The sequence below is a fragment of the Notolepis coatsorum genome (assembly GCF_963971535.1).
Source record: "Notolepis coatsorum genome assembly, chromosome: 19".
NCBI lineage: Eukaryota > Metazoa > Chordata > Actinopteri > Aulopiformes > Paralepididae > Notolepis > Notolepis coatsorum.
The window spans coordinates 76,677,563-76,695,066 of record NC_140183.1 but is presented as its reverse complement, the minus strand read 5'-3'; the positions used below and the strand labels follow the sequence as shown (position 1 = coordinate 76,695,066).

General features: G+C 45.5%; 1 protein-coding gene across 1 annotated transcript in view; it reads left to right on the top strand.

The window, feature by feature from the left end:
- The window catches only part of slc6a19b (solute carrier family 6 member 19b), a gene marked incomplete at both ends in the record, with an annotated part of 35,403 nt that extends 18,249 nt beyond the window's left edge, over positions 1 to 17,154 (top strand). Inside the window, 6 exons of the mRNA XM_084336712.1 lie at positions 1,581 to 1,709; positions 1,858 to 2,014; positions 2,485 to 2,689; positions 2,776 to 2,935; positions 11,304 to 11,466; positions 16,984 to 17,154. Of these exons, the coding sequence (XP_084192838.1) occupies positions 1,581 to 1,709; positions 1,858 to 2,014; positions 2,485 to 2,689; positions 2,776 to 2,935; positions 11,304 to 11,466; positions 16,984 to 17,154 (985 nt within the window). The remainder of the gene's footprint in view (positions 1 to 1,580; positions 1,710 to 1,857; positions 2,015 to 2,484; positions 2,690 to 2,775; positions 2,936 to 11,303; positions 11,467 to 16,983) is intronic.
- Positions 17,155 to 17,504: the final 350 nt, after the last annotated feature.

Genomic DNA, 17,504 nt, shown 5'->3' with positions numbered 1-17,504 from the left:
AGCACAAGCACAAACAAACAATCACAATCCAAATCATAGTCACCACAGAAAGTATCTGTGGATTTACAAAATACTGTAGCTGTGAGCATTTATGTTTCTGCCGGTGGGTGCTCAAAACAGTTGAATGCCCCATGCCCAAGATAAACCTTATGTTGTGTTTGTGATTCTGTGTTTTGGCCTGGCCCTGCCAGGTGTGGATCGTTGTTAATTAGTGTTGGTATTTAGGTGTCTGTTTGTCATCACTTCCTTGTGGCGTCATTGTCTCCCGTACCCTCATTGTACCCTCACCTACTTCGTGCCTCCCCTTGCCTTGTTTCATGTTTGTCTGTGCTGTAAGTTGTTATACAGTATATCCCGTTTTCGTTCATCTTTGTTTTTTCTGTCTCCTCCGTCTCTGCCTCCTCTCTTCCCTCTGCAAATTGCGTTCTCACCCTCTCAGCACCCCTAATCCTAACAGCTAGCAGCTGCCTGCCAGCTGCAGCTAGCCCGAGGCACACAGCACGTAAGAAGTAGTAGCCTATTTTCAGCGTGCAACGCTAACTTACAATATTAATGCAGCTAGTTCAGATAGTCTTTCTGAGCTTCAGAAAGAAAACATTCACTCACAAAACAAATCGTAGCTAATGTTACAGAAGACATGTCCTGTTTAGCTGACAGAGTTGGCTACAGGCTGCATTGTGGAGTCGCTGGACATAACAATGTCAAAGTCTTCTTAATAATAATTAATAAGTCATTTAAACCTGCATATCAACAAAGACTGGTACTCACCAGTCACAGGAGAACGATCCGCCTGTTGTTGTGATTTGCAGCGAAGCGGTCAATCACTGCACTGACGTCCAATTCTTGCTAAGTTACGTTAACTCTTCTCCCTCCCTCCACTCTAATTTTCAGGCAAGTTATCGTTCTCTGAGTCTTCTGCCAAAGACGAACCCTCCGCCGGCGCCGCCACTAACGTTACCCCTTCTTCCTCTTCTTCATCGTCCTCCTTGTCCTTGTTATCTTCCATGTTTGGCATCACAATGTCCTCCACCACGTTAGCATTTTCATTGCTGGAATTAGGAGTCTGTGGATCTCCACCAAAAAATGTATTTTAATAAAAAATAATTAAAAGATATTTTTATAAAAAATTAAATAATAATAATTGTCACGTCAGTATAAGACTATACTGACCTGGCCTTCTTCGGAGTTCAGTGGCCTGGCAGACTGGTAACATTTTTATTAATTTTTTATTATTTTTTTTAAATACATTTGCCAGTCTGCCAAGCCATGCCACTCTGCCAGGCCACTCTGCCAGGCCACCGGGAAAACTCCCGGTGCTCCCGATGGTTTCAAGGACACATTTTATTTCTTACTGACCAGACACTCTATCTCAGTGATGGCTGTCAAGTGTAGAGCTATTATTTGAACATTAGACCACTTATTTTAACAAACCAAAAAATACCACTTACAGCACCTTTAACAACTCATCACGAGCCTCCAGAAACCTTTCCGAGGGCTGTCATTATAGCCGAGATAAAACTCAGAACTAACACTGCGTGGTTCAGAGTAGTCAAGTCATGCAACGTATGTTTCTTCTTCAGTAACAACTGTGAGCAGGACGCTGTCATCATCTCCTTGATCAACGGCTTCACCTCCGTCTTCGCCGCAACAGTCATCTACACCATCATCGGCTTCCGAGCCTCGGAGAAGTTAGACAACTGTGTCGGCTGGTACGGTGTGACAACTAGCAGTGTGATTTCTGCCATCGCTGATTTCAAGGAGACCAATCGTCCAAAAAATCTCTAAATCGAAATCAGTCATCTTCCAAATCAGTCGACGTGCTCCGTGTTACAGCTTTGTTAATTTATTTATTTTTAGGAACACTTTGTTATTGATGAATGCCTTCGATCTCCCCGAAGGCAACGTCACTGAGAGCAACTACGATCAGGTCCTCCAGGGTCTCAATGAAACATACCCCAAGGTTATACAAGGGCTGGACTTGAAGTACTGCGATTTGAACACTTTCCTTAGTGAGGTAAGATGTTCTTAGTTGATTGTATTACTTTATGCAGAACACAATCAATTATTTATAAGGTGTTTTTCAAATTATACGTGTGGGAGATAAAACTCCCTTCCCCCACCTCTCTTTGATCTCCCTCACCCATCTTCCCTTTCTACCCTCATCGCTCATTCTTAACCCCAACAAACCCTCCCCCACCTTTCCCCAAAAATGCCACGACACCCTTATACCTATGGCCCCCACCCCTTTCAGTAGGTATAAAGATGTTGAAGATCCGGTGGGGGCTTCTCTCTGTCCCGGGTGTCGTAGCTAAACACTTGATGGAGAGTCATCCAGCCTAACTCTGACTATTTTGTATTGATACTTTGACTGAGTTAATAAACTGTATTAACCAGCAGGTCTCTTTTGACTGAGTAAGTTATTCAGCTTCGGCTACTTTCCACCACATACGTTTTAATACTTTTAAATGATTCTTTGGTCTGTAGGGAGTTGAAGGAACGGGTCTGGCCTTCATCGTGTTCACAGAGGCCATCACTAAGATGCCCATCTCCCCACTGTGGTCTGTCCTCTTCTTCATCATGCTCTTCTGCCTCGGCTTGTCCTCCATGTTCGGCAACATAGAGGGAGTCATGGTGCCGCTGCAGCACCTCAAGGTGTTCCCCAAGAGTTGGTCCAAAGAGGCCGTTACCGGTGACTCTACTATATATCCATTCTATGGTTTTCCATGCTGTATGTTGCATTTGGTGTCTGGTGTCTGAGTGTTTTGTCTGTTACAGGTGTGACCTGCGGGCTCTGCTGCCTGGTGGGGTTGGTATTTGTCCAAGGCTCGGGGAACTACTGGCTCGGACTCTTTGACGGCTACGGAGGATCCATTCCTCTGTTGGTTATTGCCTTCTGCGAGATGTTCTCAGTTGCCTACATATATGGGATAGACAGGTAACAAAGAATTACTAACATTACTAACATTGAATTAATTGCCACGCAAACATCGGGCCAACCCGAATCCAGGCCAGCTGACGTTGTGTCACAACTTGACACAAATTAGTCTTTCAATCAACCCAAATGTAAATTGTGACATTGGAAGACTTCCCCAGAAATGGGTTTACAATCTTTATTTTCAATTTTCACTTAACAACACAACATCAACAATCATAATCATAATAATGACAAGACAATAAGAAATAAGAAATACAGATCATACAGCTTAACTAATAAATACAAAATACCAAATACAAAATACAGAGTAAAAATAAAAACACCACAAACAACACAAAAGACATTAGACAATAGACATTATACAATAGACCCCCCCCCCCCCCCCAAGACCGCCGGATCCCCCAGGACCAACACCCCACCCCCACTCCGCTGACACATGGAGCCTTTGACCACTTTGTCCGCCGCAGTCCACAATTCAATACCTATCTGTCCCACCCCAACCACACGAGCAGTCGAGATCTCCAAATAAATAACATCCAGCAATGTCAGGGACCAGTTCACGTATATATGATGCATATGGTCTGGGATTGCCCACCAGTACCCCATTTTTGGAAATCTATAGCAACTAAACTCTCAAGCATTTGTAATATATCAATTCCACTCACGGCAGCAACATTACTTCTAAATGATATATCTCTACTACCAACATCCATACAACAGAAAATAATTATTCTGGCAGGCGTTACAGCAGCCAAAAAGCTTATCGCTATGAGATGGAAAAAACCTGAGAAACTCAGTAATTAACTGGTCCCTGACATTGCTGGATGTTATTTATTTGGAGATCTCGACTGCTCTCAAAGAGCATAAAGTGGACCGGGCGTCGGCCACCAGTCTCATAGCAAACGGTTTCCTAGGTGTGTGTATGTATATATATATATATATATATATATATATATATATATATATATATATATATATATATTTTTTTTTTTTTTTTTAATATTATTTGCTACCATATCCCCAATTTAGTCGTCATGTCAATTCCCCCTGCTGATCGTTGCGCTGCCCTACTGTCAGTCTGGGGAGGGTGTAGACTACCATATGCTGCCCTACTGTCGGTCTGGGGACGGTGTAGACCACCACATGCCTCCTCCAATACATGTGGAGTTGCCAGCCGCTTGTTTCCACCTGACAGCTAGGAGTTTCACTGGGAGAGCATAATGCGGGTGGAGGTTCACGCTATCTCCCCCAGATCCCCTCCCTGCTGAACAGGTGTCCTGAGCGACAAGTAGGAGACGCTGTTGCAATGACCAGGACTATTCCCCTTCCAACTTGTAGGGAAGACTGACCAAGCTACACTACCCACAGCACCCCCCAGAAATTGTATTCTTAATCTGCATTTGAAATACTCATCTCATATCAATACTGCAGTTTAAACACCACTGAAACAACCTTGGTCTAAAGACCAACAAGGCTGCTTGCAATAATGAATGAATCATGTGATCACGATTATAGGAGATAATCACAATTATTTTGTATAATCATAATCATTGTTTTAGGTATGGGTCATTAGCTAGATTCAGATCAATCTGTACGTTAAACAGCCTAAGGCCCTGTGCAGCAGAGGTCACAGAGAGGTCACTTACTCTTTCAGTTTGTGCGCAAAACCCTCGCTCCAGTGAGTAACATGGATCTTGTTCAGATTCAGATTCCTTACTGTCATGTCAGGAGTACTTTTTACTGCATACAAGAGTGAAGTCCTTTGGTCTTGGTTCCCCGACCGTGCAGCAGCAACATCATAAAATAAGATAGAATACAGGAATAGGAGAAAGAAATACAAGCAATAAAAGGCTATAAAAGTGGTGTAGAGTAGCGGTAGGAGGCAATGCCGCAGTAATAAATATAGTACAAAAATGCAAGATAAAAAAAATACAGCAATCAAAATAGTAGCAGTAGCAGCAGGAGACAACATTGAGGTAGCTCTGTATAGCTCTAAATATAGTACAGTGTAATAGTACAGTAGTCACAGTGTGGGTATGGTGTGTGTTGACACACAGTCTCATCAGAAAAAGTTAATAAAGTACTAATTGACCACAGGAAAAAAGGTATAAAATGTACATTATGTTATAGCCATAAGTAATATTTACGTCTTGTGTAAGTATTATTTTCGTTTTGTATCGGCAAAAGTCCAAAACAAACCAGGAGTTGAACCAACAATTATTGTGGTTGCAGGCGAGTGTAGAATTATTTTTATTTGAAATCTTTTTAGACCTTTAGCTGGACCATAAGCATAGTTTTACGAGGGGTTGCAATATTGAGAGGTCAATTTGTTCCCCTCAAGAAATACAGCTAATATGGAAGACAACCGGCTCCCCAAAAGGGGGTCAAAACATTGATATATCTTTCTTACCTGTAACTATATATTAACCAACAATTACACAGACACCCTACAGGACCATACCATATCAACCTTGCAGAAGTGCCTCATAAACATACACTAGAATGCAGGAAATTAAGCGGTTACAGGGAAACAACAACGTTTCATTTTCACTTTTCTGAACGTTGCGTTTATGCAGTCAGGTTAGACGTTGTTTGTCTCCTGTACTCTTTTCGTTGTCAGAAGCAGGTGTGGTCAGACTGCAACGGATCGCGGCAGGTATTTTGTCGTGTGCACAAGCCAGACAGAGAGAGAGAGCACAGAGTGCGCATGTGCATGTGTGTGCGCCTTGCGTCGCGAGTGCCTTTTACACACAAATGGGGGACCCTGATGTAAACAAGACGAAAGTCTTTCTCTGGTCTGCATCCCCTTAACAATTGTGTGTATTGAGCTGTACTGTATTGTACCCATTCTGCAATCTGTTAATACAATTTTCAATCAATCAATCAATCACTCCTCGTTCAGACAGATAGAGAGAGCACAGCGTGCGTGTGCATGTGTGTGCGCCTTGCATCGCGAGTGCCTTTTACACACACTCCGAAGCACAGCAGAGCCGAGGCAGGGGGGGGAAGAAGGTTGACGGAAGTAGCTGCTGCTGTAGGAGCGGGAAGTCGAGAGTGTGTTTGAAAGTTGACAACAGAAAACGTATACGGAGATATGGAGGCGGCACCAGCGTGGAGGGTGGGCTGTATTTTCGGGGGACGGCAAGAAGTATCCGGGGTTTGTTTCCTGGATCCGAGGTAAAAAATGCCTGGTCAAGTTTGACGGCTATGACGGAGACGAGGCGATGGATGTGACCGCCTTGCTGTCCCATGGTGAACTGATCTCGACGTCGGGAGCTAAGGCGGGTAGTGGGAGCGAGGGAGATGACGACAGGAATGGGAACGGCCATGACAGGGGAAAGGAGTCGGATAGTGACAGTATGGAGTGTGGTGCGGGGGGTGAGAGCGGGGGAGTAGGGTGGAGTAAGGTGGAGAAGAGGAGCAGGGAAAGTGGGGGGAAGGGGATTAAGAGGAAGAAGGGTAGGGGAGGTAGCTCAAGTGGGTCAGATGGTGAGGGTAGAGGAAATTATATTACAGAAGTGATTAATATAGTGGTTAGATTTGAGGGAGAGGGGGGAGTTCGAAAAATAAGGCTGATAGAGTTATCCAAACTCATAGAAGAGCAATTAGGTGAGGTAAAGTATGCAAAAATGTTGGGAGATGGGAATTTGATTGTAGGGTGTGTAAGTGTAGAGCAGGTGGAGAAAGCTAGGAAAATGAGAAGTATTGGTAAAGTTAGTATATGTAAAGTAGTAAGAGTAGGGGAGAAGAGGGAGGGTGGTGTAAGGGGGTGATAGCTGGGATACCGATCGAGGTTAGCATAGAGCAGCTGGTGGGAGATTTAAAGAGTGACACACGTAATGGGAAAGTTAAAAGTGCAGAAAGGATGAAGAGAGGAGCAGATAAGACAGAGACAGAGACAATATTCAGTTTGAAGGTGAGTTTGTTCCTAATGAGGTGTTTATAGGATATATGGTGTTTAGGGTTAGGGAGTTTGTTCAAAATTCACTGAGATGTTATAAGTGCCAAGAGTTTGGGCATACTGTATAGTCATTATGTGTAGGAAGAAGCAGAGATGTGCAAGATGTAGCGGGGAACATGATTATGGGAAATGTGGAGAGGGAGTGGGGCCGATGTGTTGTAGTTGTGGTGAGAAGCATAGTGTAGCGCAGGGGTCGGCAATGGGTGGCCCGCTGGCCGAAATTGGCCCGCCAGCAATAATATCTGGCCCTTCAGAATATATATATTTTTTTATATATATATCAGACCAACTAGGCTAGGCTATATGTTAGCTATAATGTCCAAATAGAGAAACTACCACCACCTAAAGAATGCTTATTATACGTTGTTTTATCCATGTTGAGAGTGAATAACAGGTAGGCAGCGAGGTGCAATGTAGTGCTTGCTCAACATGAAAAAAGTCGGTGGACAGCGCCTGGTGCTGAAATAACAAACAAGCCACACCACATATGTGGTGTGAGATTAAAACATCAGTTCAGTAAGTCATTCAAACTTTATCTTTACTTATATATGACTGACGGCACCACACATGTGAACAGTAACAATGCAATTAAACTGAAGTCAAATCAGAGCAAAAAAAGCTGAATCTGCTTCAAGAAGATGCGCTACATTAGGTATATAAGGAATTACAACAAGACATTTATTAACTAAATAAAAAATACTATTAGGCTTTTAACCCTCTAAAGCCGGGCGCAACACTAGACATGTTTTGTAAAACATTAAATATCTTTGGATTTGTTTGTGATAAAGACTTGCTTTATTGTATCGGAATCGATTGTCATCTAAAAATGTAGTGCATCTCTCAGAGAATGCGCGGATGTAAAGCATAGAATCTTGAAATATCTAGATTGGTTGTTTTCTCTGGACTGCATCTAATCCGCTGTATCTATCCATTTATCATATATCTATGTCTGTCACTATAGCCAATGGAAATGCTAGAAATGGTCACATGGACTGGGAGAACCAATGGAAAATTCCTATTGTTTCTCAATAGTCCAGTGCTCTCCACAGAAAGGGCCGTCAGATAGACACATTGGTTGTGCGTAATGTAAGATAGGCCGATAAGAGAGAGGCGCTTGTTTCTGTTTTTTTTTTTTTTTTTTTAGATATTTTTTTGGGTGTTTTATCGCTTTATTTCTACTGGGCAGTCCAGTAGAGAGAGACAGAGGAGGAATGGGAGACAGAGTGGGGGGAAGACATTCGGCAAATAACGACGGGTTCGGGAGTCGAACCCGGGTCGGCCATGTCACGGCTGAGCGCGCTATGTGGTTCGCCACTGGGGCGCCCCTGTCTCTGGTTTTATAATAAAATGGCAAACAGACAAAGGTATAATGTTCAGTTCAAATGTGTATGTCGGTTACAGTTTATTAGGCCACCTATGCAGCTCGTTTATTTTGTCCATTATCTGCCTCTGCCACAAATATGTCTTAGTTATAAGGTGGTCTGTCACAGAGTTAAAATGTTTTCACTATCAACATATAGAATTAGCCATTGTTTTTGTTTCCGGCCCCCCATACAATGGCTTGGAAGAAATTTGGCCCTCGGCCAAACTTAATTGTGTTAGGGTTTGTAACCGACCTCAAACGCAACGGCACAGAGAGAGTTGTTCAGAGTTAGCCAAAGCAATGGCGTATTTATTTTCAGAGTTACAAGATGGAATGAAGTTGAGCAACCGAACAAACGGGGAATCTGGCATGTGAAGATTGTTGCGGCTCTGCAGATCCTCCCAGTAGGTGGTGGTGAGGAATTGGCTTGTGACGTCTGAAGCGGCTCTGCAGATCCTCCCAGCTTTCACTCCCGGTGGAAACGGAGAGAGAGAGAAATCTGAGTTAGCCCAGCGCACAACAGAAACAGAGAGGTGACTGATCCAGTATATATCCAAGTGACTTGATCTTCGGTGTACCACACACAGTTAGCAGAGTCCAGAGAAAAAACAATACGGTAATCCAAAGTGTAAATCCAACACAAAAATAGGTGAGAACAGTACAAACAAAAACGGGATCTCTTCGGTGTTTCACAAACACACAAAAAACTGATGATCCAAAAGAACTGTTTCCAAAAACTCACCAGAGCGCAACGCGTAAAGCGGGCAGATAACGAGGCGCAGCTCAGAACGGGAAACCAGGTTCTCCACAGGGATTCTCCGCGAAAGTCCTGGAGAGCAAAAGACAGCAAACAGCGACGGGGAAGGCAGGCAAATGCAGGAGTATTCAGAACGATCCAACATCGATAGTAGGGGGATCAGGGTATATAAAGCCACAGGGCGCTGATTACAAGCTGTGACAGCTGCGGGATGAAATTGATACTTGCTCCAGAAGCGTGTGGCGGGGAATGCAATTAATCAACAAAGTACCTTAAAGGAACGGAGCGTGTGGCTGGGAACGGACCAATCATCACAGTACTTTAAGACGCCTGTGGTGGGGAAAGAACCAATCCTCACAAATTGCCTACCCCTGGTGTAGCGTATTGGGTTTGTGAGGTGATGAAAAGAGAGGTGGTGGTGCAAAAGGTGAGAAGGGAAGGTAGGATCTCATATGCAGAGGCAGCTAGGATGGTAGGACAGGGACATCAAGATAAGGAACAGGGGTTTAGAGAAGGGCATTTGGCAGAAGTACAGGAGGATAAAGAGAGGGTGTGGGAGGAGAAATTTAATATTGTGGCCTTTGTGACAGGAGTAGTTAATGCTACGGCTTTGGTTAAGGGCAGAACGGAAAGGATTAAGATGATTGTTAGAGTGACAGTTCAACACTTGGGCATGGATGGTCTGACATGGGAGGAAGTGGTTAGTGAATTAGAGAAGGGGATTGTGAATAACCAAGAAGTCCAGAGTCAGCCCATAGGAGGCAAGGAGTGTCTCACAGAGGGGGGCTCAGTCAGGGAGGAGCAGCATTAGCTGCACTTCATGATGGGGAAGGAAAATGGACATTGTAGGAGGTAAAGGATTCCAGAAGATGGCGGTAATGCCCCAATCAGATGGTGGCCGGCCGCTAGGGATGGGTACCGAATTCGGTACTTTTGAGGTACCGAACCGGAACACGTCGGTACTACCGAGTATCGAATCAAGTGAGAAACAGAAAAAAAAAATTATTATTAATTCTTTTTTTTTAATTTTTAATTTTTTTTTAACTTTTTTCTTTTCATGTCAACGTTCACACGCACAATATATGCGTACCTAGGATTTGACTTGATTCAACAACAAAGCAGTCGGAGCAATGGCAAGCCGAAAACTGTCGAAATTGTAGTTATTTGAAGTTTGGATTTTTTTTTTACGACTGAGGTAGGTAAATTAAATTTCTTGAGACTAAAGTACAGAAAAAAGGTACCGTTGGGTACCGGTATCGATTCACAGGTACCGGTACCGGTATCGGTTCAAATGTGAAAGGTACCCATCCCTACCGGCCGCCGTAAAACCCCAATAAGAAGAAGAAGAAGAGCACAGCAGAACCCCGCTCCTCGTTCAGTGCGCATGGGTGTTGGGCGTGAACGGCTCCGTATAGAGCCATAACATACTGGAATAGGATCCCATTACATATTATACGGACGGAAAACAAGGACAGTTTCAAAAAGAAACTCAAAGGAGCCATAATCCGGAAGGAAATTAATATATGTCATGCATGAGTGTAGCTGCAGCCATGTTATCCAAAACTTCTTCTGATTACTTTGTGTGTTTTTTCTTTTCTTTTTAAAGGTATGGTGAAATTGATGTTTTAGTAACATTGATGAGCATTCTAAAAGCAATTCTTAAAAATATTTTAAAATACAATAAATTGTATTTAACACTGTATTGTGTATTTTGTTTTGTTTTGTTTTTTGTTTTTTGTTTTCTGTTTCTTTGCTTGCATGTAATTTTAGCCATCTTAATTGTTAGTTTCATTGTGTATTGTATGTTGAGTACTGGCTTTTAATCATTCTGTTTTGCAATAATTGTTTTTGTATGTTTTTTTGTGTGGACCCCAGGAAGACTAGCTGGTTGCCATGGCACCAGCTAATGGGGATCCGTATTAAAATCAAAAAAGATAATCCGGCTCGCTTTGTTTACATGCCACCGTTCCAAGGGAGTTTTGATAACGAAAACCCCCTTTGAGCGTTGCCGCTAGGAAAACGAAAATGCCAGCTAAAACGGCGTTGCCTTTTAACTTGAACATGCAAACGAAATAATTCGAAAATGAAACGTTGTTGTTTTCCTTTACTGTAACCAAGTGTTTGATGCTCAAAATGTCCGGGGGAAGACCCCCAGACCTCCCACTTGAAGTGTCCTCCTCAATGTTGAAACCCCATGCTGGACCCCATAATGTGTGCTGGGTTTCCCTTTAGTCACCACAGATCATGCATATAGATACTGTATCACACTGTCATTCTCTCCCTGCAGGTTCAACGACGACATTAAGTTCATGATTGGCCACAAACCCAACTGGTTCTGGCAGATCACGTGGAGACTGATCAGCCCGTTAATCATGTTTACCATCTTCGTCTTCTACCTCATCACTAAAGCCTCGGAAAAACTATCCTACAAAACCTGGGATCCTGAATCGGTACAGTGTTTTCATTTCAAACCTTTATTTAAATTTGAAAGGCAACTGAGGTTATATATCGTATAGCTTACGCTCTGCTCTATTGGAACTATCCCTTTATCCAGTCTAATATTGAATAATTTTCTCCACATGCACACACCCATCCACCTGGCCACACCAACATCCGCTCCTCTACATAAGCGGGGTTGTGGCCACACCATCAGCTCCTTCCCTATTTTCACCACCGAAAAAGTGCCTGTATACACCACTTTAAAGTTTAGTGCCGAAATAGTTATTGGAGAAGAGGAGCTGCGTTGAAATTATATCTTTGTTTTCTCTCTCACAATTTTTCGAGGAAATACAGCAATAATGTCTTCGCCACCGGAGTGTCTAGAAGATGATGATCATTCTGACCACCACCGGCACTTCGCATTAGGGGCGCGCGTCGCTGAGCAATCCCCGCCGGCATTGTCTCCGGCTCTGCAGCTGGACACTATGCTTGGGAGGCGGTCGGCTGTGTGGGGGCTGAAGGCCTCTCTGGGCGGGTGATGTTTTTTGCGACGCGGGCGCCAGATGTGTCAGTTGTGGGGGGTCAACTGCACAGCTTACGAAGGTCGGCTCCAGGCTAGAATAATTTTCGCTGCCCCTTAGCGGCGTGGAGGGGGTTCTAGTCTGATGCCCCACGATAACATTAGCTCCTCCTCAGTGAAGTCGTAGCTGTGTTTTCCTGGGACCGTGATTCCGAATCTGCGGTTCAATTCTGGACAAACGGATACTCTCTGCCGCCGTGCTGGCCCCGCTTTTCAAGATGAAAAACACCCGGCGCGAGGGGGGTGAGCTTGGTGTTTCGTTATGAGAATATCTCCGGCTCAGGTCGGCTGCAGCCCGCGTACAACAAGGGGCTTGCTGCCGATACCGCTGTGTCTGGTAAACACCGTTCTGAAGAGGGGCGTTATTTCCCTTTTTTCTTCGGACAAGAAGAGGAAAAGACAGCGGCTGTCTGAAGTGTTGGCCTGTATTGCTTTTTCTCACGTTGTGCAGCTTTCAGTAGTAGCCGCTTAGCTTGCCACTGCGTTAGCTGGCGGCTGCACCCGGCTGGAAACGTTAGCTTGATGCTATCAGTTAGCCTAGAGTTAGCTGTTTAGCTTATGCTACATTGGCCACCATTGGCGCTAGCCGTGAGAATAGCGGGCCCTGGCACTCTGACTACGACGTCATCTCTGGCAGAAGATGTCGTCGGGCCTGCGCCATGACCGGCTGCAGGAGGGGGGCGTCACGCCGGAGCAAAGCTCCGGCCATTGCCTCTTCTGGCCTTGCCAGCGAGAGGCCTTCGTCAACGTGGTAGACCAACCTTTGTTACGGCCTTTCGTCCTGCGTTCGTTGGTGCAGGTAAGATGTCCATTGGACATTACCCCACTCTTCCTTCCTCCCCCTCCCGAATGTTTTTGGTTAATAACGATGTCTTTGTTTAACAAAACATATGTTACTTCATTACTACATTTGGAGATACGACGTGTGGTGTGAAAATTGCTTTTGTATAGCTTAGGTTAGCGTTGGCCAAGGCTTATGTCTTCTCTCTACCTAAAAACAGCATTGTTTTTTACATGAGTAAAAATGAACTGGGTTTTTTGTTGTATGATGAGAAGTTGTGTGTTCATGTAACGTTTAGACAACGTGGCTGAGCCCACAACTGGCTGGGTGTTACCCTACAACGCTGTACATAGTGGCATATGATCGACGGCCTGAGTCCCTCTCTTAGCTTGTTATTCTTTACTTGAGGGTAATGATGAAAATAACAAGTGGCAAGTTTTTTTCACACATAAGCAGAGCTGTGGGAAACCTGTTTTCAAACAAGGTTTTCGGCTGTGGCTGGCGTGCATGATGTAAAGCTTTTACTCTACAGGTAAGTATGTGCTTCATCTGGCGCGACATGCACCTGGTATCATGGCTCTGTTTTCATTTGGCGTCGTATCAGGGGTGAGGGGTCATAAGGGGTGGGCTAATAATCCTTCCCCCCCTCTTTACTGATTGGCCGGGAGGTGGGACCTCCTGCCTGTCAGTTTCCCTGTCGGCTGAGGGGCAGCGCGTCACAGGGAGGGGGAAGGGGGGGGGGGGGGTTCCCTGGTTCCACTCCATGTTAGGATGGGTGGGTCACAGGATTTCCCCCCGGCCATGGGATACGTCATTGGGCGCATTTTCCTATTGGCCAGGAGACATCCGTGAGGTTACAGGCTCTGTGCTGCAGACCGCTGTTTTTGTCAAAGTTGGATGATGCGATGCATTCGAAAACTGTTCGTTTTCTGCTCTGCTCTCTATTACAGTGTGTATTGGGCCGTTGGTCACTTGGCCCAATTATTATTGCATGTATCTTTTGTATTCACGTAGAGGTCTCTCTGGGGGAACTTCTGTCTTCCCCTCTTATGTGAGGAGGAGAATTGACGGGGTTGCGCTCAGACGCGTCATATAAGGCCCGTGTCTGTGTCTTATTGACCGGCTTCCTGCTGCTCGTCCCAGACAGCATGGAGGGAACGTTGTCTGGTGTTTCTTATTAGAATTCACCATTGATAAAATAATAATGGATTGGATTTATATAGCGCTCTTCTCTGACTGACTGTTGCTCTGACTCAGAGCGCTTCACAGAGTCCATTATTCGTTCATACACAGTCATACCGGTGGTGGTAAGCTACAATTGCAGCCAGAGCTGCCCTGAGGCAGACTCACGGAAGCGTGGCGAATAATCAACGCCTACGGCCCCTCCGACCACCACCAACATTCATTCACATGCATACACATTCATACGAGGCAAGTAGGTTAAGTGTCTTGCCCAAGGACACAACGGCAATGGGATGGACATGGGCTTGAGCGGGATTCGAACCACCAACCCTTCGATCATTGGACACCCCGCTCTACCCCTGAGCCACGGGTTCTTGACGTGCATATAGCGCTGGCCCTGGGTGCTTCCAATGTGGAACCACGTTATGGGCCGGCGCGCCTTGGTTGCCCAATTCATAGAAACGGCGTTTTTTTATGCAGGCGACTAGGAAGGAGATTTTTTATCTCTACCGAGCGCCAGTGCACTAGGTTAGACTCGATGACTCACGTGCATCTCCGGGGGAGATGACGGAGTAGATCATTACATTGGCGGAGGGGTCTCACGCCCATGAGGTGGGCCGTCAGGAGCAGCGCATTCACGTTCTGTCCATCTTGGTGGCGCCCTCTGTGATGTTTTAGATCGACACGCGTACCTACCCCCCTCTTAGGACTGGGGATGGTGGCGTGACTAGGACGCAGGACTGGTTCTGGTCGCGCCGGACCAGGTCAGTTAACCCGTTGTCCGCCGGGGCGCAGATCTGCTGTTCTGGTACCCCGAAGGACTTTGTGCTTTTCCGGGGGGAAATGCCGGGTCGGTCCGGGCTTCGCAGGGATTGATGTCGTGGATATGTGTGTCATGTGTATGCCACTACGACTTGCCCATAACAGTGATGTGCTTGGTCCATACTGTGTTGTACCTTGCGCTGTGTTAGGGGGCCTGGTCCTTCTCCATTTGTTTCACTCCGCCCTCCCCCTGCTGGGCAGGGATGGGAGGGGGCTGTCGAGGTGGTTGCTGTCAACCCCTCTAGGCATCCCTGTGTAGGTCCCGGTCCGCCAGGCCCAGGTCCGGACTCGTTCTCGTCAACCTGTTGGCCTGGGTTAACCCTTTGAAAACTGAAACACTTGTACTGCTTGTATAGCCTGTGTATACGCGCAGTTATGTTCTACGTTTTCTTGGTGGGTTAAGGGAACAACTGCCTCCTGTTAAACTAAACATAGGGAGGTGGTTGGTTCTCCGGTGTGTTGGTAGCAGAGTCGACTCTCGGGTTGAGGCCGGGCTTGACCCCGTCTGCCCGAGAGTGTGCCCCCGCATCTTTCATGACGTCGGCCTCTCCTTTGAACCTCGACCCCGCTGGAGGGGTCGGGTTTGTTGAGGTCATGACATGGTGCACAGCATACCGAACACCCCTTCCGCCGGGTACTGTTCTTACAGTAGACCCCTTAGGTGTCCGCAGTGCTCCAGGCACAGGTCGAGTTCTGCTACGGCCTTGCCACGGGGTTGGGTTCTTGACCTTCGACCCTGTGATGTTGGGGACTGTGACGGGGGTGTTTTGCTTCCCGTCCGTTCCCTGGTGGCATGTGGGATGCGCGCCTGAGTGGTCGCGGGTGCTTCTGTGTGAAGGTAAGTCCCACGGTCTGCTCACCCTGTGCGTTTGAGGTGCTAAACCCTCTTCGCACAGTCGGATCCGATTCCCTCCCGTCCTCCTCTAGGGGGGTCCAGGGGGCTCGGGTCCTCCCCGGTTCTGATGGTTGTGGGGGGCCTCAGCGGGTACATTTGTCGAGCTTCCGCTCTGCTCAGCTCCTGTGTTCCAATAGAGCAGAGCGTAAGCTATACGATATATAACGTAAGGTTATTCTATAATCCTAGTTATATGAGTATAGCGAGCGCTCTGCTCTGACTCACTGAGGACCCCGTGGTCTTTGCCTTCGGTGGTGAAAGACTTGGGAAGGAGCTGATGGTGTGGCCACGACCCCGCTTATGTAGAGGAGCGGATGTGGGTGTGGCCAGGCGGATGGGTGTGTGCATGTGGAGAAAATTATTCAATATTAGACTGGATAAAGGGATAGTTCCAATAGAGCAGAGCGCTCGCTATACTCATATAACTAGGGTTATAGAATAACCTTACGTTTCCCTCATTTACAGTCACGTCGAGTGTACATACAGAGTTAAGCAAAAAGGCATATCAAATCACACAGAATATAAAATCATAATATAACAATAAGACAAGTAAGGATAACAAGAAATTAAAACATGTACAACTCGATTGACAAAGTTTGGAGATCAATGTTTTAAACTCTAAAAAGAGGACTTGTTGGAGTTAATTCCATGAGCTAGGGGCATCATAGCAAAATGCAAATGTACCCATAAAACTGAACTTCAGGTGACCTCCCTTGAAAACTCTCTGAAAACCTGATATATAACTCTGTAAAATCTGTCAGATTTTCCATACATGACAAGTCACAATGTGATCATACTACATGAGGAATAAGGACACACACACACACACACACACACACACACACACACACACACACACACACACACACACACACACACACACACACACACACACACACACACACACACACACACACACACACACACACACACACACACACACTGTCATCACTGGCTCAGTTTAACCCTTTCACTACCACACTACAGACGGTTAACCCTTTGTCCTGTGGCCGTGAAAGGGTTAACCATTCTGTAGTGTGGTAGTGAAAGGGTTAACCCTTTGACGTGTGGGCCAGTGAAAGGGTTAACCATTCTGTAGTGTGGTAGTGAAAGGGTTAACCATTCTGTAGTGTCGCAGTGAAATGGTTAACCATTCTGTAGTGTGGTAGTGAAAGGGTTAATGCAGTGTTTCAGGCCCGGGGTCTTGCCTGAAGAGAGGTCCCGGACTTTAACGCATACTTACACCTTTGATCCGTCTGCGTTTCCAGGATAACTTCCCTACTTTGGAAGAGAAGCAGTATCCAGACTGGGTCTACGTGGTCATCGTCATATTGGCGGGAGTACCCAGTCTCGCTGTGCCTCTCACTGCTCTGTACAGATGCATAAAGAGTAAGAGGAGAGAGCGGAAACAGATGAAGGATCTCAACACTAATCTCTAACCAAATTCAAAATGTGATATAAGCCCTGCAAATCCTTTCCCTGTGCCCTCCAAGATAGATAGATAGATAGATAGATAGATAGATAGATAGATAGATAGATAGATAGATAGATAGATAGATAGATAGAGAGAGAGAGAGAGAGAGAGAGAGAAAGAGAGAGAGAGAGAGATAGATAGATAGATTGCAGAAAGGACAAGATGCTTCCATTATTCTGTTGTTATCGATTGTGTTTTGCCTCAGGGATCATCTGAGTATGGTGTTTTCCACTTGTTGTCAATTGATTTATCAATATGTTTTTTTTATGTTATGGAGAAAGATGCGTATGAGAAAACAGTGTGAGATTATTATAA